Below are 21,748 nucleotides of genomic sequence, written 5' to 3' on the forward strand. Positions count from 1 at the left end.
GGCTAGCTACTTCTTGTCCCTCATGCTAGCCTTTACAACCAAATATCACTTCAGAAATGTCAACATTTTAAATATTGACATGGCAGCATTGTAGACCATTTCTCCCCTCTTGCTATAGATTTAACTGATCTAGAAATAACAGAGACATGCTGTTAAAACCTGCATGTTCTCAAAATGTTTGTCACCACTGCTTGTTTTGTAGATGTTGTCCTCATGCACTGTTGCTACTTTTATTTATTTTTTATTTCACCTTTATTTAACCAGGTAGGCAAGTTGAGAACAAGTTCTCATTTACAATTGCGACCTGGCCAAGATAAAGCAAAGCATTTCGACACATACAACAACACAGAGTTACACATGGAGTAAAACAAACATACAGTCATTAATACAATAGAAAAATAAGTCTATATACAATCTGAGCAAATGAGGTGAGTTGGGAGGTAAAGACAAAAAAAAAGGCCATAGTGGCGAAGTAAATACAATATAGAAAGTAAAACACTGGAATGGTAGATTTGCAGTGGAAGAATGTGTGTGCAAAGTAGAAATATAAATAACGGGGTGCAAAGGAGCAAAATAAATTATAGATGGGCTATGTACAGGTGCAGTAATCTGTGAGCTGCTCTGACAACTGGTGCTTAAAGCTAGTGAGGGAGATAAGTGTTTCCAGTTTCAGAGATTTTTGTAGTTCATTCCAGTCATTGGCAGCAGAGAACTGGAAGGAGAGGCGGCCAAAGGAGGAATTGGTTTTGGGGGTGACCAGAGAGTGAGCACCAGATTTGTCCTCATAAACCACCGGGGTGTCTTGGGAACAGAACAGTCATGGCAATGGTTCGATGGCATCCACATGTTTCCGTGTGACCTTATGGGTGTATGACTGTGGCTCCTTTCACATGCCAGAGTCCCCCTGACACACCACACAGGGCAAGGTCACCCAGAGCCACCACATAGTGCCACTACTCTCCCTAGCACTGTCCCTAGTCCTGTCCGTGGCCAGCGGAAAACAACACAGGGTCACAGAGAAGACGACAGAGCCCCGAGGTCAGAGGTGAGAGGCGCTCTGGTTGTGTGCTGTCTTTATCTCCACTGCTGGTGGTCCTCTATATGGTACAGCACAAGGCTGCATTGTACCCTACTGTACATCACTCATAATAGAAGGCCTGACATAGATGTTCACTCACTGTATGAGGCACACATGGTGCGGTTTGACTGAATTTCTGCAGTCCATATGACTCTCTGACTCTCACACAACTTATGAGTGATATAAGTGATATTCCCAATTCTCATATTTACTACTTTATTTTTTAGAGTCAGTGAGAAAGAGAAAGAACACTGTATATAGACATAATATGACATTTGAAATGTCTTTATTCTTTTGGAACTTCTGTGAGTGTAATGTTTACTGTACATTTTTATTGTTTATTTCACTTTTGTTTATTATCTACTTCACTTGCTTTAGCAATGTTAACATATGTTTCACATGCCAATAAAGCCCTTGAATTGAATTGAATTGAGATAGAGAGAGAGGAGAAGGTAGTGAGGAAAACAGAGAAGGGAAGAGAGGACACAATTTCTTACACTTTCATGTCTGGACTGGTTCATGTGACTTTGAATTGGGAAGGTTCTGAACTGGTTCATGTGACTTTGAATTGGGAAGGTTCTGGACTGGTTCATGTGACTATGAATTGGGAAGGTTCTGAACGGGTTCATGTGACTTTGAATTGGGAAGGTTCTGGACTTGTTCATGTGACTATGAATTGGGAAGGTTCTGGACTTGTTCATGTGACTTTGAATTGGGAAGGTTCTGAACTGGTTCATGTGACTATGAATTGGGAAGGTTCTGGACGGGTTCATGTGACTATGAATTGGGAAGGTTCTGGACTGGTTCATGTGATTATGAGTTGGGAAGGTTCTGGACTTGTTCATGTGACTATGAATTGGGAAGGTTCTGGACTTGTTCATGTGATTATGAATTGGGAAGGTTCTGGACTGGTTCATGTGATTATGAATTGGGAAGGTTCTGGACTTGTTCATGTGATTATGAATTGGGAAGGTTCTGGACTTGTTCATGTGATTATGAATTGGGAAGGTTATGGACTTGTTCATGTGATTATGAATTGGGAAGGTTCTGGACTGGTTCATGTGATTATGAATTGGGAAGGTTCTGGACTTGTTCATGTGATTATGAATTGGGAAGGTTCTGGACTTGTTCATGTGATTATGAATTTGGAAGGTTCTGGACTGGTTCATGTGATTATGAATTGGGAAGGTTCTGGACTTGTTCATGTGATTATTAATTGGGAAGGTTCTGGACTGGTTCATGTGATTATGAATTGGGAAGGTTCTGGACTTGTTCATGTGATTATTAATTGGGAAGGTTCTGGACTTGTTCATGTGATTCTTAATTGGGAAGGTTCTGGACTGGTTCATGTGATTATGAATTGGGAAGGTTCTGGACTTGTTCATGTGATTATTAATTGGGAAGGTTCTGGACTGGTTCATGTGATTATGAATTGGGAAGGTTCTGGACTGGTTCATGTGACTATGAATTGGGAAGGTTCTGGACTGGTTCATGTGACTATGAATTGGGAAGGTTCTGGACTGGTTCATGTGATTATGAATTGGGAAGGTTCTGGACTGGTTCATGTGAGTATGAATTGGGAAGGTTCTGGACTTGTTCATGTGACTATGAATTGGGAAGGTTCTGGACTGGTTCATGTGATTATGAATTGGGAAGGTTCTGGACTGGTTCATGTGATTATGGTGCTGGGACGTGTCCTCTTTTGTCCTCACTACCTTCTACTCTCTCTCTGTCTCTCTCTCTCTTTTGATCTCTTGCTATCTTTTTCTGTCTGTCTATCTGTGTCTTTCACTATATTGAGAATAGAGTGCCATTTTGGACATAGCCTATGTGTGGGTGAGAGAGTGTTTCCTCCTCTCCTGATCTTTCCTCCTCTTTCGATCTTTTCTCAGTTTGTTTCACAACTAACTGAGAACTTCCAAGAGATGACAGAACATTAAAAGAAGAGCGATTTACAGCCCCATCTGCCTGAAAAGCATCTCCAGCACAGTGCAGCAGGTGTCCACGGATAACCCACTTCAACGTGGCATTTCTGGCCCAGGCAGCATCCAAGCCCAGCACACAAACCTCACCCAAGTCCCCCATCCAAAAAGTAACTAATCCTAGTAAGTGTGCAAGTTCCAAATTCCCGAACCTAATATCCAAAACCATTACAGAAATCTTGTTTTCAAAACCCCAAATTAATGTCCATGATCCAAAACCAATATCAAGCCTTGTTTTGATCACCTTTACAAAACCTTGGAACATTCTAGTCCATCTGTACCAAAGGTCATCTGGAGGTGGCGTTAAGGACTTCTGTTATACATTTAATAATTTCCTTCATACAGTATATTTACTGGAACTCAAACCTGCTGGTCCCATAAACCTAACCCAGCCTGTGGAGCCAACACATTACTATAAACCTAACCCAGACTGTGGAGCCAACACATTACTATAAACCTAACCCAGCCTGTGGAGCCAACACATTACTATAAACCTAACCCAGACTGTGGAGCCAACACATTACTATAAACCTAACCCAGTCTGTGGAGCCAACACATTACTATAAACCTAACCCAGACTGTGGAGCCAACACATTACTATAAACCTAACCCAGCCTGTGGAGCCAACACATTACTATAAACCTAACCCAGACTGTGGAGCCAACACATTACTATAAACCTAACCCAGCCTGTGGAGCCAACACATTACTATAAACCTAACCCAGCCTGTGGAGCCAACACATTACTATAAACCTAACCCAGACTGTGGAGCCAACACATTACTATAAACCTAACCCAGCCTGTGGAGCCAACACATTACTATAAACCTAACCCAGCCTGTGGAGCCAACACATTACTATAAACCTAACCCAGCCTGTGGAGCCAACACATTACTATAAACCTAACCCAGACTGTGGAGCCAACACATTACTATAAACCTAACCCAGACTGTGGAGCCAACACATTACTATAAACCTAACCCAGACTGTGGAGCCAACACATTACTATAAACCTAACCCAGCCTGTGGAGCCAACACATTACTATAAACCTAACCCAGCCTGTGGAGCCAACACATTACTATAAACCTAACCCAGCCTGTGGAGCCAACACATTACTATAAACCTAACCCAGACTGTGGAGCCAACACATTACTATAAACCTAACCCAGACTGTGGAGCCAACACATTACTATAAACCTAACCCGGCCTGTGGAGCCAACACATTACTATAAACCTAACCCAGCCTGTGGAGCCAACACATTACTATAAACCTAACCCAGCCTGTGGAGCCAACACATTACTATAAACCTAACCCAGTCTGTGGAGCCAACACATTACTATAAACCTAACCCAGACTGTGGAGCCAACACATTACTATAAACCTAACCCAGCCTGTGGAGCCAACACATTACTATAAACCTAACCCAGACTGTGGAGCCAACACATTACTATAAACCTAACCCAGACTGTGGAGCCAACACATTACTATAAACCTAACCCAGTCTGTGGAGCCAACACATTACTATAAACCTAACCCAGACTGTGGAGCCAACACATTGCTATAAACCTAACCCAGACTGTGGAGCCAACACATTACTATAAACCTAACCCAGTCTGTGGAGCCAACACATTGCTATAAACCTAACCCAGTCTGTGGAGCCAACACATTACTATAAACCTAACCCAGTCTGTGGAGCCAACACATTACTATAAACCTAACCCAGACTGTGGAGCCAACACATTACTATAAACCTAACCCAGACTGTGGAGCCAACACATTACTATAAACCTAACCCAGACTGTGGAGCCAACACATTACTATAAACCTAACCCAGTCTGTGGAGCCAACACATTACTATAAACCTAACCCAGACTGTGGAGCCAACACATTGCTATAAACCTAACCCAGCCTGTGGAGCCAACACATTACTATAAACCTAACACAGCCTGTGGAGCCAACACATTGCTATAAACCTAACCCAGCCTGTGGAGCCAACACATTACTATAAACCTAACACAGCCTGTGGAGCCAACACATTACTATAAACCTAACCCAGCCTGTGGAGCCAACACATTACTATAAACCTAACCCAGACTGTGGAGCCAACACATTACTATAAACCTAACCCAGTCTGTGGAGCCAACACATTACTATAAACCTAACCCAGACTGTGGAGCCAACACATTACTATAAACCTAACCCAGACTGTGGAGCCAACACATTACTATAAACCTAACCCAGTCTGTGGAGCCAACACATTACTATAAACCTAACCCAGACTGCTACCAAAGCAGGGAGCTCCATATCTTGCAGCCCTAGCAGCAGTGGACCTCCCAGAGGCTGGGCTTAATATTCACTGACATGGCTGATTTCATGCCACATCCACCCTACTGGATTGACAGCTTCCTGGGTATGTGCTCCAGTGCTGCAGCCTGCCCTGTGGTCACCGTGCCTGCAGAGGGAATACCTGGCCTCTAGTTAGAGCGTTTGGAGATTATGCACTGTCTCTGTGTTGACACTCCACCACTTCTTGACCTCTGTGACCGCTGTTCTGTTTTTTCTGCAGTCTGACAATTTGGCCTGCATGGCCCTCTGACCCTGACTGTAGAACAGACACATGTGGAAGTCACCCCTGTTGACCTCCTAAATTCACATGAGAAAGAAAACATTGTGATAGAGACATACAGGCCTTTACTATACGACCCTGATAGGACAGGAGGGCAAAGATTACCATAAGTTCCCAGACGTTACTGCTACTGGCTAGCTTGCAGGTTGTGTGTGTGTATGTTGCTGTGAGTGTGCGTTGGTTCTCTTACTATGGCAGAAGGAGTCGCTGACGGGGGTGCAGGCGCTCAGCTCCACCTCGATGCCCTCATCACATATGGTGCAGGGCAGGCAGGGGTCCAGGGAGCTGTCCCGGTCAGAGTAGGTGTCGTCTATACAGTCCTCACACACCGTGTCGTGGTTGTGCTCGCAGTGTGCCAACACGCCCTGGCCCGCCGAGCACACCGTGCAGGGCTCACAGCGCCCAGACACCTCATTCAGGTAGTAGTTGTAGTCACACACGCAGATGGCATTGTTGGAGTCAGTGCAGGGCGTCTGCATGCGCATCAGACCTGTACACATGGTGCAGGGGATACAGGTGTCTGTGTGGCTGTAGGTCTCTGAGTAGGTCTCACCTGGAGGAGAAGAAAGAAGAGGGGGATAGAGAACAATGAGGGGAGGATGAGACAGAGGGGAGAGGGGGATGGAGGGAGGAGAGAGAGAGACAGTCAGTCTAATGACATGAATCATGTTTACTGCTGCTGTGTTCATCGAGAGGGGGGGACACAGTGATCCAGTAGGCTCTGGATGATTAGTGTTCTGAGACATGAAAGGTGCTCTTGTTAAGGAAGGAGTCTGAAGCCCGCCGCGCTCATTACTAGATTGATCTCTGTGTGGACTGTACCGACTGTACTGTAATGATATAGCTCTCTACTGCTCTGAACAGACAATGAGATGACCTGTATTCAAAGTTAATCAAGCTGGGTTTGGCACAAATTATCACTGATTATTTGATGCTTGGCCACTCTTCATCATTTTAAAGTATGTTTCAAGCTATTTCTGAAAAGAATACATACGTCTAACAATATTGAGATGTATAAACGTAGCGCACGCCATACGCATGTTTCCCATTGTATATCAGACTTGTCATGAAACTGTGCGTGTGTGAACAAGCATTATAACTCTGCCAGGAAAACGCCCTCCATTCACCTGACTATAACACCCTCCAAAACACTTCATTTGCTGTATGATGTGGAACTATTGGAATTGGGCCAGGGGACGGCAGTTTCTCAAAGAAAGAGCAATGGCCAATTTGATCACATTTCTGTAGAGGTGTGGGCACACTGTTTTAGTCTTTTACAGTGACTTTTTCAAACTAAACATGCATGCTGTGTCACGCCCTGACCTCAGAGAGCCTTTTTATGTCTCTATTTGGTTAAGTCAGGGTGTGATTTCGGTGGGCATTCTAGTTTTCTATTTCTTTTTTGGCCGGGTAGGGTTCCCAATCAGAGGCAGCTGTCTATCGCTGTCTCTGTTTGGGAATCATACTTAGGCAGCCTGTTTTCCACCCTAGTTTGTGGGATCTTGTTTTTGCATAGTTGCTGTGGAGCCTGCAGAAATGTATGTTAGTTTGTATTTTGTTGTTTTTTGGTGACATTTGAAAATAAAGTCAAATGTACGCCTAGCACGCTGCACCCTGGCCTCCTTCTAACGACAGACATGCTGCCTATACCGAGTGCCAAACACTTTATTGATTGTATATTCAAAAATGTTTTAATTAAAATGCTACAGCCCACACTTCTTTCCAAAAGACTAATTGTTTTGTTTATCAATAGATTATTGTGTTTCTTCAGTATCTCCTGCCTTGGGTCTCTGAGATGTATGCTGTATCTGGCTGTAAAGGACAGTAATTTATGCTGTATCTGGCTGTAAAGGACAGTAATTTATGCTGTATCTGGCTGTAAAGGACAGTAATTTATGCTGTATCTGGCTGTAAAGGACAGTAATTTATGCTGTATCTGGCTGTAAAGGACAGTAATTTATGCTGTATCTGGCTGTAAAGGACAGTAATTTATGCTGTATCTGGCTGTAAAGGACAGTAATTTATGCTGTATCTGGCTGTAAAGGACAGTAATTTATGCTGTATCTGGCTGTAAAGGACAGTAATTTATGCTGTATCTGGCTGTAAAGGACAGTAATTTATGCTGTATCTGGCTGTAAAGGACAGTAATTTATGCTGTATCTGGCTGTAAAGGACAGTAATTTATGCTGTATCTGGCTGTAAAGGACAGTAATTTATGCTGTATTTGGCTGTAAAGGACAGTAATTTATGCTGTATCTGGCTGTAAAGGACAGTAATTTATGCTGTATCTGGCTGTAAAGGACAGTAATTTATGCTGTATCTGGCTGTAAAGGACAGTAATTTATGCTGTATCTGGCTGTAAAGGACAGTAATTTATGCTGTATCTGGCTGTAAAGGACAGTAATTTATGCTGTATCTGGCTGTAAAGGACAGTAATTTATGCTGTATCTGGCTGTAAAGGACAGTAATTTATGCTGTATCTGGCTGTAAAGGACAGTAATTTATGCTGTATCTGGCTGTAAAGGACAGTAATTTATGCTGTATCTGGCTGTAAAGGACAGTAATTTATGCTGTATTTGGCTGTAAAGGACAGTAATTTATGCTGTATCTGGCTGTAAAGGACAGTAATTTATGCTGTATCTGGCTGTAAAGGACAGTAATTTATGCTGTATTTGGCTGTAAAGGACAGTAATTTATGCTGTATCTGGCTGTAAAAGACAGTAATTTATGCTGTATCTGGCTGTAAAGGACAGTAATTTATGCTGTATTTGGCTGTAAAGGACAGTAATTTATGCTGTATCTGGCTGTAAAGGACAGTAATTTATGCTGTATCTGGCTGTAAAGGACAGTAATTTATGCTGTATCTGGCTGTAAAGGACAGTAATTTATGCTGTATCTGGCTGTAAAGGACAGTAATTTATGCTGTATTTGGCTGTAAAGGGCAGTAATTTATGCTGTATTTGGCTGTAAAGGGCAGTAATTTCTGCTGTATCTGGCTGTAAAGGGCAGTAATTTATGCTGTATCTGGCTGTAAAGGGTAGTAATTTATGCTGTATTTGGCTGTAAAGGACTGTGACACTTTCTGACAATTGTTGTGGACTTGTCAACAATGTTTTGATTTCAAGTACAAAAATAAAACACATTGAGTTTCGTTGTTCTCACTAACAGCAAATGGTTGCATCTTGTTATTATGTTTTTATGAATAAGCGTGTCCTCATATCCCCCATTTTCACAACATACTTACTTGCCTGCTTGCAATATAATACTACAACTAACAGAAAATGTGCGTGGAGGAAAGCACATCCTCAAGCCAAGTTCACTTTTTATAAATTACTACTTTTTGCGCCCAAACTGGCGCACGCATGTTTTGTGGTATATTTTGTAGCTATGCAATGTTTATAAAGGAGGCCCCTGATGACTATTTGCTGAGACAGTTGTAGTTGTCTTTATGAATTTCCATTAGTAGAATGTGCTCTTCAGGAATGTTGGTGTTAGAAGTTGAGCCATGAAGGTGTTGACCCCAAACTGGGTTATTCTCATGCTGAGAGTTCTTAGCGGTACAAAGTCATCCATTAATATTGTATGTTCTTATAGAATTTTTTCAGATATAATTGGAACCCTGCTGAATTATTCATAGAGTCTGTTATTTTCGTGGCTGTAGGAGATGAGAGTGACGTTTGACGGGAGAGGAGGAGAGAGGAGGAGAGGGAGGAGAGGATAAGAGAGGAGGAGATGGTGGAGAGGAGGAGGAGAGGATAAGAGAGGAGAGGAGGAGACGGTGGAGATGGTGGAGAGGAGGAGGAGAGGATAAGAGAGGAGAGGAGGAGACGGTGGAGAGGAGGAGGAGAGGATAAGAGAGGAGAGGAGGAGACGGTGGAGAGGAGGAGAGGATAAGAGGGGAGAGGAGGAGACGGTGGAGAGGAGGGGCAGGCTGGTTTGAATAATAGAACACCGGGTTCCCCACCGGATATAGGGTTCCCCAAATCCCTCTGTACTCCTGTGTGATGCTCTTCTAAATTGGGAACAGGAGAGAGGAGGCATCTTCTGGAATCTATTCAATGTAGAGCTTAAGAGGCTTCCCTTGCTATTAGAAACAGCAAGTGATGCATGTGTGTGTGTGTGTGTGTGTGTGTGTGTGTGTGTGTGTGTGTGTGTGTGTGTGTGTTGTGTGTGTGGTGTGTGTGTGTGTGTGTGTGTGTGTGTGTGTGTGTGTGTGTGTGTGTGTGTGTGTGTGTGTGTGTGTGTGTGTGTGTGTGTGTGTTCGCGTGTCTGTGTGTGTAGCAGTGAGAAGTGTTGGATGGCAGTTGTTGTGTTCAGTAAGAGAGAGAGAGCGTATTGCTGGTGTGAAAAGCCCTGCAGCATTGTCCCAGCACTTGCCTTGCTCCTCCAGCATGTAAACACAAGCACAGGCTGAGCCTAATATCTCTAACACCTTGTAAACAGCAGCACAGCTTACTACCTGACAACACAGGGTGTCATGTCCCTTACTTTAAACACTGGAAACAGAGAATGTCTGGCTAGAGGTAGCAGAGCAGCTCTGACATTGACTGAGTGAGTGGGGCCTTCGATCTGGTGGATAAATAACTGACCTTAGGGTAAATAATGATTTGAAGTAGGACTCAGAGCCTTTGTTTTCTTTTCAGTCAGGCTTGACGGTTCAACCTTTCCTCAACCTCCCCAATTATCCTACAGTGCAACAGGCCTCTACCTAATTTTAGCTTGCATGCATAAATCCCTATGCAGTCATTGTATATAAACATGTCTAAATGTGACTGTATGCTCCAGAACCATGCACGAGAGAGAGAGAGAGAGAGAGAGAGAGAGAGAGAGAGAGAGAGAGAGAGAGAGAGAGAGAGAGAGAGAGAGAGAGAGAGAGAGAGAGAGAGAGAGAGAGAGAGAGAGAGAGAGAGACACTACAGAGCCCCAGGACAGCAGCACAATTAGACCCAACCAAATCATGAGAAAACAAAAAGATAACTACTTAACACATTGGAAAGAATTAACAAAAAAACAGAGCAAACTAGAATGCTATTTGGCCCTACACAGAGAGTACACAGCGGCAGAATACCTGACCACTGTGACTGACCCAAAATTAAAGAAAGCCTTGACTATGTACAGACTCAGTGAGCATAGCCTTGCTATTGAGAAAGGCCGCCGTAGGCAGACATGGCTCTCAAGAGAAGACAGGCTATGTGCTCACTGCCCACAAAATGAGGTGGAAACTGAGCTGCACTTCCTAACCTCCTGCCCAATGTATGACCATATTAGAGAGACATATTTCCCTCAGATTACACAGATCCACAAAGAATTCGAAAACAAATCCAATTTTGAAAAACTCCCATATCTACTGGGTGAAATTCCACAGTGTGCCATCACAGCAGCAAGATTTGTGACCTGTTGCCACGAGAAAAGGGCAACCAGTGAAGAACAAACACCATTGTAAATACAACCCATATTTATGCTTATTTATTTTATCTTGTGTCCTTTAGCCATTTGTACATTGTTAGAACACTGTATATATATATATAATATGACATTTGTAATGTCTTTACTGTTTTGAAACTTCTGTATGTGTAATGTTTACTGTTAATTTTAGTTGTTTTTCACTTTATATATTCACTTTGTATGTTGTCTACCTCACTTGCTTTGGCAATGTTAACACATGTTTCCCATGCCAATAAAGCCCTTGAATTGAATTGAATTGAATTGAGAGAGAGAGAGAGAGAGAGAGAGAGAGAGAGTGAGTTACCATGTCTGAGACCATGCAGAGCATTAAGGTTAGCAACATCTTTCCTCTCCTCCTGAATATGATCCTCATGGTTCCTCTCAACCTGATCACCCTCCTCTAGATATCTAGCAGTATGATCCTCATGGTTCCTGTCAACCTGACCACCCTCCTCTAGATATCTAGCAGTATGATCCTCATGGTTCCTCTCAACCTGACCACCCTCCTCTAGATATCTAGCAGTATGATCCTCATGGTTCCTGTCAACCTGACCACCCTCCTCTAGATATCTAGCAGTATGATCCTCATGGTTCCTCTCAACCTGACCACCCTCCTCTAGATATCTAGCAGTATGATCCTCATGGTTCCTCTCAACCTGACCACCCTCCTCTAGATATCTAGCAGTATGATCCTCATGGTTCCTCTCAACCTGACCACCCTCCTCTAGATATCTAGCAGTATGATCCTCATGGTTCCTCTCAACCTGACCACCCTCCTCTAGATATCTAGCAGTATGATCCTCATGGTTCCTGTCAACCTGACCACCCTCCTCTAGATATCTAGCAGTATGATCCTCATGGTTCCTCTCAACCTGACCACCCTCCTCTAGATATCTAGCAGTATGATCCTCATGGTTCCTCTCAACCTGACCACCCTCCTCTAGATATCTAGCAGTATGATCCTCATGGTTCCTGTCAACCTGACCGCCCTCCTCTAGATATCTAGCAGTATGATCCTCATGGTTCCTCTCAACCTGACCACCCTCCTCTAGATATCTAGCAGTATGATCCTCATGGTTCATCTCAACCTGACCACCCTCCTCTAGATATCTAGCAGTATGATCCTCATGGTTCATCTCAACCTGACCACCCTCCTCTAGATATCTTGCCACTTTAAACAATGCTACCTAATATAATGTTTACATACCCTACATTATTCATCTCATATGTATACGTATATACTGTACACTATATCATCTACTGCATCCTTATGTAATACATGTATCACTAGCCACTTTAACTATGCCACTTTGTTTACATACTCATCTCATATGTATAGCAGTATGATCCTCATGGTTCCTGTCAACCTGACTGCCCTCCTCTAGATATCTAGCAGTATGATCCTGTCAGCAGTTAGTGATTGAAGGCTGAGGGATGTAGTGTAAATGTGCCAATTCAGCCTGAGAAGGCTCCTCCTCTCACATCAAAGTGTTTCGTCCCCATTAGATTAGCATCATTAATAATGCAGGTTTGGACATCCTTAAGTTTCTCCTGTGTCCATCCTCTTTCATCTTCTCCATTGTCAGCACTATCCTGCTGTGTTCTTCTAGGGGACTGTGGCCAATGGCCATTTCCCCACTAATGTCAGACAGCTTTCCTTCCTTAACTCTTTTCTCTATTTCTGCTATGCTAACATATCATACTGACCTTTCATTGGCTCTTGTTTCTCTGTAGGGCTATACGTTAAAATTCTGAAACTTACATGCCGGTTTCTATTTGTCTTTTAAAACTTGAAACATTTATTTAACAGTGTGTAATTATCGCCACGCTTCAGTGGTCTGCTTGGCTCGACCCCAAGGTTTACAACATCTGTTTAGGGTATTATTAACATTCCTATAATGCTATTATTAGGATGTTAAAAAGAGAAGTCATATCTGGTGACAGTTATGTGTTATCCCTAATTAGCTCACCTAGTGTTGTTCTGGGGTCAGTGGAGTAATGCAGTAGTTTCCGCTGTAGGAGCCACAGAGGACTCTCAAACTAATTTCTACTCATTCCCCCATTACCCACTGATCCACAATCAGTCAGTCCTCTTTTACACACTCCATTGACTAAGGAAGCTGTGGTTCTCCTCTCTCTATGTCCTTCTCTGTCTCTCTCTCTTTCCCTCTCTATCTCTCCAAATCCCCAACTGAACCCCATTCAGTCAGAGGACTTTCTAAACGCTTCATTGACTGGCCTTTTCTCTTTCCATCCCCACTGATCCCCAGTCAGTTTCAGCCCCCTTTGTGATGCTTCACTGAGAAGCAGCTCTGGATGTGCTGTGTCCCACAGGCAGAGAGAGAGAAAGTGGAAAGGACTGATAAATATTTTAGCGGTGCTGACGTTGGCAGGCGTCTAGACCTGAAAGGATAGGGCAATGAGGAGGGGAGGTGTTAGCGGGACAGGAAGTAGAGTATCCAGAGAGGAAGAAGAGGTAAATAAAGATGCACCCATATTTACCATGAAACAGGAAATGGATGCTCTGAATGTTTTTTCACCTTTTAAAATATGAATACCTGCGCTTTATGAAATACTGCTTCTATCTACGTATATAGCTTTTGTTATTCAGGTAAAGGTCCGTGTTTTCAGCCACTGACATCCATTTATAACACTCTCAGGCCCTATTTTTGTTAGTGTTTCAGGGATGCATCAAGCACAATTAGATTTTATTTGGAATAACAAAATGGACAGGAAGAGAACAATTGTAAATTGACTCAAATTGTCACAAACTAATGCAATTCTGCTAAATTGTGGAATGTTTACCACATTATTGATACCATGTCTGTATCGTGGCTCACGATAATAGTTTTCTAGGGCTTCCCGAGTGCAGCGGTCTAAGGCACTGCATCTCAGTACTAGATGCAGCTGGCCAAGGCTGGGAGACCCATGAGGTGCGGCTGACTTCCGGATTAAGCGAGCAGTGTGTCAAGAAGCAGTGCGGCTTGGTGGCGTCGTGTTTCGGAGGACGCATGGCTCTCGACCTTCACCTCCCCTGAGTCCGTACAGGAGTGGCAGTGATGGGACAACACTGACAACATTGTTTTCTGCATCCCTGTGTAGGATATGAAATGGGCGTGGCGCACTGGTATAATTAGTCTGTTTAAATGTGTAAAGATGCAGTCATATAACATCATGCAAGATGAATGAGCAGACCCTGCTCTTTGGTGCCTGATGCTCCCTCAGACCAGTTGTTGTCCCCGTTACAGCCGATGAGTCACATAAAGACTGGTAGGGAATGAGAGTGGAGTGCTCAGTAGTGGTTTATTATTTCCCATGAAAAGAAGTGACAGCATTTATACATTTTAATTTATATATTAAGGACTCTGAGGGCAGGGTTCAGTCAAACCTTAGAATACAAGTCCATATTAGGATGTCTCTGCTGCTTTTGCAGAGAAGCCAAGCGGCTCCAGTTTCCTGCTGTAATCCATCACTTTGTGTAATTTGCTGATAATAATGATGAATTAGTCTCCATTCCTCATCCCCTCCTCTTCCATTTCCATTTCCCCTCCCTTCCCGTTGTTCTTTTACCTCTCCATGTACACTGTCTGGTTGGCTGTTCCCCAACTGACCAGCTGCTGTGGATGAGACTTTGATCTTAAACTGCCCAGCTCCAGGAACGTTTGGAGGTTACATTAAATAATATGTGCATACCATGTCTTTACACATTGTTGGGCAGCAGTTCACAGGCATCCCAGGCCAGTGTTGTGTCTGTAGGAGCTTGTTATGGTAATACTATATCAAGCAGCAACACAGGCCATCTTCTGACTAAATTACTTAATTGATCTAATTTTAGACCTCGTCTGTTCTGTGTCCTGCTCAAATTGTGTTGGAAGACACTATCATTCCTGGGATTTGTAAAGTCCTTCTGCTCATCCACCACAACCATGCAGTGACCTTTGAGAACTACATTTTGACTTATAGAAGTGCTGTAGAATCCAGCTGACTCTCTCTCTCTCTGGATTCTATTTCTATGCTATGCAGTGACCTATGAGAACCACACTTTAACTTCTACTATGCATCTTAACTACTGTAAAGGACAACAACAGAAAGAGAGTGAAAGAGAAAGAGAGGGAAAATGGTGAAACAAACCCTAAGATGAAGTGCATATGTATGTTTGCATAAAGGCTCTTCCTCTCTGTAGGACGTTGTAGCACAACATTGGCACCTCTCCCGTCCCGTTTTATCCTCCCTCTGAATCAGTGCTAATGGGTTTCAGCCTGAGTTGTAAGTGAACACATTTGGCCCCACTTACAGCCATCAAACCTGTTTCTAGAGAACACTTTGTTAGTAAAGCAGGGACAGAAGGATTTTTTTTGTTATGTGCAAATTGGACAGTAACATTTTTGTTCATGCTTTTTTCTGTTTTGATTGGATGGTTTTAGACGGAAGGGGTATTAATGTGTAAATTGCCGTTGATGGTGTAAATGAGAGCATATAAGGTGAATTGTATAGTTCAGGGATTTTTATGCCATTGAAATCTTTGAGGTGGCTAAGTCCAAACAGTGTAAAAAAAAGTTATAATATACTGTATATATACTTTTTAAAATACATTTTCGATAACAAGTTCAAACAGGTGCCATTAATACAGGTAACGAGTGGAGGACAGAGGAGCCTTTTAAAGAAGAAGTTACAGGTCTGTGAGAGCCAGAAATCTTGCTTGTTTATAGGTGACCAAATACTTATTTTCCACCATAATTTGCAAATAAATAAATTAAAAATCCTACAATGTGATTTTCTGGATTTTTTTTCTCATTTTGTCTGTCATAGTTGAAGTCTACCTATGAGGAAAATTACAGGCCTCTCTCATATTTTTAAGTGGGAGAACTTGCACAATTGGTGGCTGACTAAATACTTTTTTGCCCCACTGTATATATTTCTTGATAACATAAACATTGAGAACTAACAATCCCCAAAATAAAAATTTGACAGTCAGGGTGAATTGAAAATTCTAAAAACAATGCATTTAGCATTATAGATATTGTTATTATGTTTGAGCAAAAGAACACAGCATTAGCCATTCTTTACCCCGCCAAGATGGGGGCTTCTAAAATGATGACGTGCCGACGGGCCAACCGCGCCCCCTGCCATGCCCACCACATAAGCCCCTTTTTGATCCAGAAGAAAACCTCTAGTTGTGCACCTGAAAATAGCTGTGTGTGCGTGCCTGTGTGCATGTGCATAATACAGTATGTCTGTATAGATGTGTACTTGTACATTTGAAGGATGAACTCACTGTCTAGGCACTGGGCGCAGACAGTCTGGTTGGCACCACACCTCCTCACCACCCCCTCTCCAGGTGGGCACACCTCGCAGCACTCTCCACCCTTGGTGTACTGGCCTGACTCACAGGGCACCTGCACCGCCCGCTCCGTCTTAGAAGCCACCAATACCCCAACCTGGCACAGACAGAGGAACAGACAGAAGGGTGTTAGAGCAGAGGTCACCCATAATACTGGCTCATAGAGGGGAATGTTTTGAAGGCAAAAATGACAGCCAGGTGCGTATTACAATCATGTTCCTAATCTAACCTCGTATCATGATTCGCAATAAATAATTTTGTCTACATCTAAATCAGAGACAAATTCTTCTACAGAGCAGTACATTGTCCCATCCTCAGAGAGCCTTTAAAGGCACATAAAGGCAAGCCTCAAGGTGCTCACCCATGACTGGTCCAAGTAACACCTATAAACATATGTGCCTAATGCACAACCTCATATTGCATGTTAGCACTTCAATATATCCTCCCCATACACACACACACACCCATGCATGCACACACTCGTGCACACACGCACATGCACACACACACACACACACACACTACCCCCCAGAATTCCAGTTCCGATCATCCATGTCCAGCCCACTGCCCTTCACACAGTCTGCAGTGTTTACAAAGACTCCTGAACCCATTCATTTATAAGGAGAAAATCTACCTTTGTTTTTCTAATACTTGATTTGTGTTTTCTTCTCCATAGGGGTTACTCTCCTCCTTATTTATTGGCTTGTAGTGCAAACGTTAGTTGAATACTGCTGGCTGGAGCATACTGCAAGTCCAGGCGGGACTGTTTCGGGGAGTAAAGCATTTGAGGAGCTTAACTTTTTCTTTAAGGCCAAGACAAACGGAGCTGTCTACGGGGAATTGGTCAGACTCAGTACTGTTGATGGAGGGCCTGGGAGAGTTAACGTCCTTGTTTTTCTCTCGAATTGCTAGGTGTGGTAAAAGAATGATTCCTCTCTGGAATTTGCATAACAAGTCCTCATATTGCGCAACTTAAAACTATACATTCACACACGCACGCAAAGGCATACACACATGCTGCTTCCTGCTACACACAATCTTCTCTCTGTCTCTTTATTTCCAGTCTTTTTCTCACTGCCTCTCTCCACTCTCCCTCTCTCTCCCCTTCCCTGTCACTTCCTCTCTCTCACTCTGATATAAATGCCAAACAGCTTCACAGGCACAAGACTAAAGCATGTTTTCATACATACAATACATTTAAATAAGGATAAAATAATGTGAGGCACATTCTGGAGTCATAATCATCAAAACCATTAGACTGAAATACTTTAATGTTTAATGCCTCACATTTTACTAAGAAACACTGCTGGTCTCACTCTCACTGAGATGCCTTCTCTCTCTCTTTAACTGTCTCCCTCTCTCCCCCTCCCTCAGCCCCTGCTTTCATTCAGAAACAGATGCACTGAGAGCAGTCGCCAGCACAGCTCTCTCTCTCTCTCTCTCTCTCTCTCTCTGTCGATCGACTAATCCGCTCTGTACATTTCTCCCTCTCTTCCCTCTCTCTATCTGCTCTGTGTGTGCGTGTCTGTCTGTGTGTGTGTGCGTGCCCACCCAGTGATATCCCCCACATAATCTCAAACCCTCTCAAGGGTGCAACTTTGGTTTTAGAAGTGGGGGGACATAACTATTTTATTACATTTTTATCCAGTCGGATAAACACTCCAAACAGTCTACCCGACTGCTTGGAGGCATCTGCATGGTCCTAAAGCACACCGTTGCCTCATTTTGTACCACAATCCAATGATAAAACTGAGGAGGACTAAAGTGCAATTTCAGAATCCCCCCACTCTTGGCATGTCTCCCTCTGTTGGAGAATTGCCCAAAGCATTGTTAAACCACACATAAGCATATTTTCTTATCCTTACTAATTTATGCAAACCTTGGCTCAAAACCTCTGTTTTTATTTGAATATGGTCTTACACTATAATCATCAGGTCGGTGAATGTGAACTTGGAATGCCGCCCAAACCCCCAAGTTTATCTGTATCTGTGTGCATCTTGTCAGTGAAATAAACTGGCAATTTACCAGCTTCACCTCTGATAAGGAGCCTGCTACTCTCAACATGATCTGAGTGACTGAAATGGTGCTGCATGGTCAATCTGACGTCTGCATTGGCCGTGCAGCATTTAGGGTGATATGGCTCTGCAGAAGTCAGGGTATTCATACTTCTTGAGCTTAGCGGAGCAGCGCAGAACCGTTGTGAAGGAAGTTGTCAAGGAAGTGAGTTTGTGTTTATACAGGACCTCCTGACCTACAGTTGAAGTCAGAAGTTTACATGCACTCATGTTGGAGTCATTAAAACTCGTTTTCAACCACTCCACAAATGTCTTGTTAACAAACTATAGTTTTGTCAAGTGGGTTAGGACATCTACTTTGTGCATGACACACTTAATTTTTCCAACAATTGTTTACAGACAGATTATTTCACTTATTATTCACTGTATCACAATTTCAGTGGGTCAGAAGTTTACATACACTAAGTTGACTGTGCCTTTAAACAGCTTGGAAAATTGCTAAAATGATGTCATGGCTTTAGAAGCTTCTGATAGGCTTATTGACATCATTTGAGTCAACTGGAGGTGTATCTGTGTATGTATTTCAAGGGTTACCTTCAAACTCAGTGCTTTTTTGCTTGACATCATGGGAAAATCAAGAGAAATCAGCCAAGCCCTCAGAAAAACTGGTTCATCCTTGGGAGCAATTTCCAAACGCCTGAAGGTACCACGTTCATCTGTACAAACAATAGTAGGTATATACACCACGGGACCACGCAGCCATCATACCGCTCAGGAAGGAGATGCGTTCTGTCTCCTAGAGATGAACATACTTTGGTGTGAAAAGTGCAAATCAATTCCAGAACAACAGCAAAGGACCTTGTGAAGATGCTGGAGGAAACAGGTACAAATGTATCTATATCCACAGTAAAACGAGTCCTATATCGACATAACCTGAAAGGCAGCTCAGCAAGGAAGAAGCCACTGCTCCAAAACCGCCATATAAAAGCCAGACTACGGTTTGCAACTGCACATGGAGGACAAAAATCGTACATTCTGGAGAAATGTCCTCTGGTCTGATGAAACAAAAATATAACTGTTTGGCCATAATAACCATTGTTATGTTTGGACGAAAAAGGGGGAGGCTTGCAAGCCGAAGAACACCATCCCAACCGTGAAGCAAGGGGGTGGAAGCATCATGTTGTGGGGGTGCTTTGTTGCAGAAGGGACTGGTGCACTTCACAAAATAGATGGCATCATGAGGGAGGAAGATTATGTGGATATATTGAAGAAACATCTCAAGACATCAGTCATGAAGTTAAAGCTTGGACGCAAATGGGTCTTCCAAATGGACAATGACCCCAAGCATAGTTCCAGAGTTGTGGCAAAATGGCTTAAGGACAGCAAAGTCAAGGTATTGGAGTGGCCATCATAAAGCCCTGACCTCAATCCTATAGAACATTTGTGGGCAGAACTGAAAAAGTGTGTGTGAGCAAGGAGGCCTACAAACCTGACTCAGTTACACCAGCTCTGTCAGGAGGAATGGGCCAAAATTCACCCAACTTATTATGGGAAGCTTGTGGAAGACTACCCAAAACGTTTGAACCAAGTTAAACAATTTAAAGGCAATGCTACCAAATACTAATTGAATGTATGTAAACTTCTGACCCACTGGGAATGTGATGAAAGAAATAAAAGCTGAAATAAATCATTCTCTCTACTATTATTCTGATATTTAAAGTTCTTAAAATAAAGTGTTGATCCTAACTGACCTAAGAAAGGGAATTTTAAATGTCAGGAATTGTGAAAAACTGAGTTTAAATGTATATGACTAAGGTGTATGTAAACTTCCGACATCAACTGTACCTATCATGTCAATGAGGAGCTATACCGGAGCCCTCCGCATTGTCACAAAATTAGAGCCACGCACAGCGACTCCCCTCCGTAGACTGCGCAATTGCATCACACCATCCATACGGAGCCTCCGACCACATTGTCGGATCAAGCATAAATTGGCTTTAAGTCTTTAACTCAAAAGTGTAGAATAAGGCAATGCCTTCACACACACACACACACACACACGCAAACACACACACATACACACACCAGGTCACATCCCCAGCAATGAGATGCCTGCTTTGCACTCTCCCCGATTTCATAGTCAATTAGAGACTATTTCTGAATCTAATTCTACAAACATGCTCTATACTACCACAATGTTGTAAAGAAGCTGTCAAAACAGACTGCTCCTGAGTAATGTAGAGGGCTGTTCACATGGTGAGTGAATGAACAAGCCTTATTAGACCAGCAGGTCTTGAAATATCAGGAGGATTAGCCTATGACAGCCACTCACCAAATAATAGCAAACCATTTGTAATCATCCCCATCACCATTATCATTATCATCACCCAACTATCGAAAGTCCACACTCATGTCATGAATTCCTCAAAACTTTCTGAACTTCAGATAAGTCACTACCTCACTACCAACAGAAGCCTACTTCCATAAAAAGAGAAAATATGGGTATTTTAGGATTTCATAACAGGTTCATGCATCCAAACTGTTATTAGATCACGTATGGACTGAAATGTTAAGGGTTTGATCAGTCATCAGTAAATGGCACAGATCTGTTTCATATATGCATACTCAGTGTTGGGGAAGCTACTCTGAAAATATATTTTACCAAGCCAACAATTAATTCACACTGGAAGAAGTTAAACTGGGTATATGAGTGAAGTAGGCAATCATTTTCTTTTTTTCAGCATTAAACCTGGTAAAATTCTCACTTGAAACGTTCGTATTTTTGTTTCTTAGGCAAAATGACACATTCTGTTAACATATGACCTCAATTGCAATTTGTTATCTATGGCATTTCAGGTGCACATATAAACGTTTTTTAAGAACTAGTTTGGATGTGGTGAACTACTTTTTCAAAGTAACTTTAGTTCAGTAAACTATATTTGTCTTAAGGGGAGCTTTAATGTATCTTAACTTCTTCAAGTGTGAAGTAATTGGTAGGTTGGTAAACTATATTTTCTGAGTAGCTTCCCCAACACGGAGTATGCATATTTACCGATGACTGAACAAGCCTTTCATTTCAGTCCGATGTGATCTTACCACAGTTTTAAATGGATGGACCTGCTATGAAAACCTACATTGTAAAAGGAACCTTGGGCTATGGCACCTGCCTATGAAAACCATTCAGGATGGTTTTTCTCTACAAAGGATTCAGATGAAGAGCATGGGGAACTATAACTGTTATTATAAAACACACATTCGGG

The 21,748-nt window shown here is 42.6% G+C and overlaps 1 protein-coding gene across 1 annotated transcript in view; it reads right to left on the reverse strand.

Moving 5' to 3' along the window:
• The window catches only part of LOC109887109 (tumor necrosis factor receptor superfamily member 16-like), a 48,227-nt gene that overhangs the window by 25,830 nt on the left and 649 nt on the right, over positions 1–21,748 (reverse strand). The window contains exons 2-3 of the mRNA XM_031827970.1: positions 16,408–16,570; positions 5,878–6,240 (exon numbers count right to left, since the gene is read on the reverse strand). Coding sequence (XP_031683830.1) covers positions 5,878–6,240; positions 16,408–16,570 — 526 coding nt within the window. The remainder of the gene's footprint in view (positions 1–5,877; positions 6,241–16,407; positions 16,571–21,748) is intronic.

The sequence above is a fragment of the Oncorhynchus kisutch genome, linkage group LG6 (genome assembly GCF_002021735.2).
Source record: "Oncorhynchus kisutch isolate 150728-3 linkage group LG6, Okis_V2, whole genome shotgun sequence".
Lineage (NCBI taxonomy): Eukaryota > Metazoa > Chordata > Actinopteri > Salmoniformes > Salmonidae > Oncorhynchus > Oncorhynchus kisutch.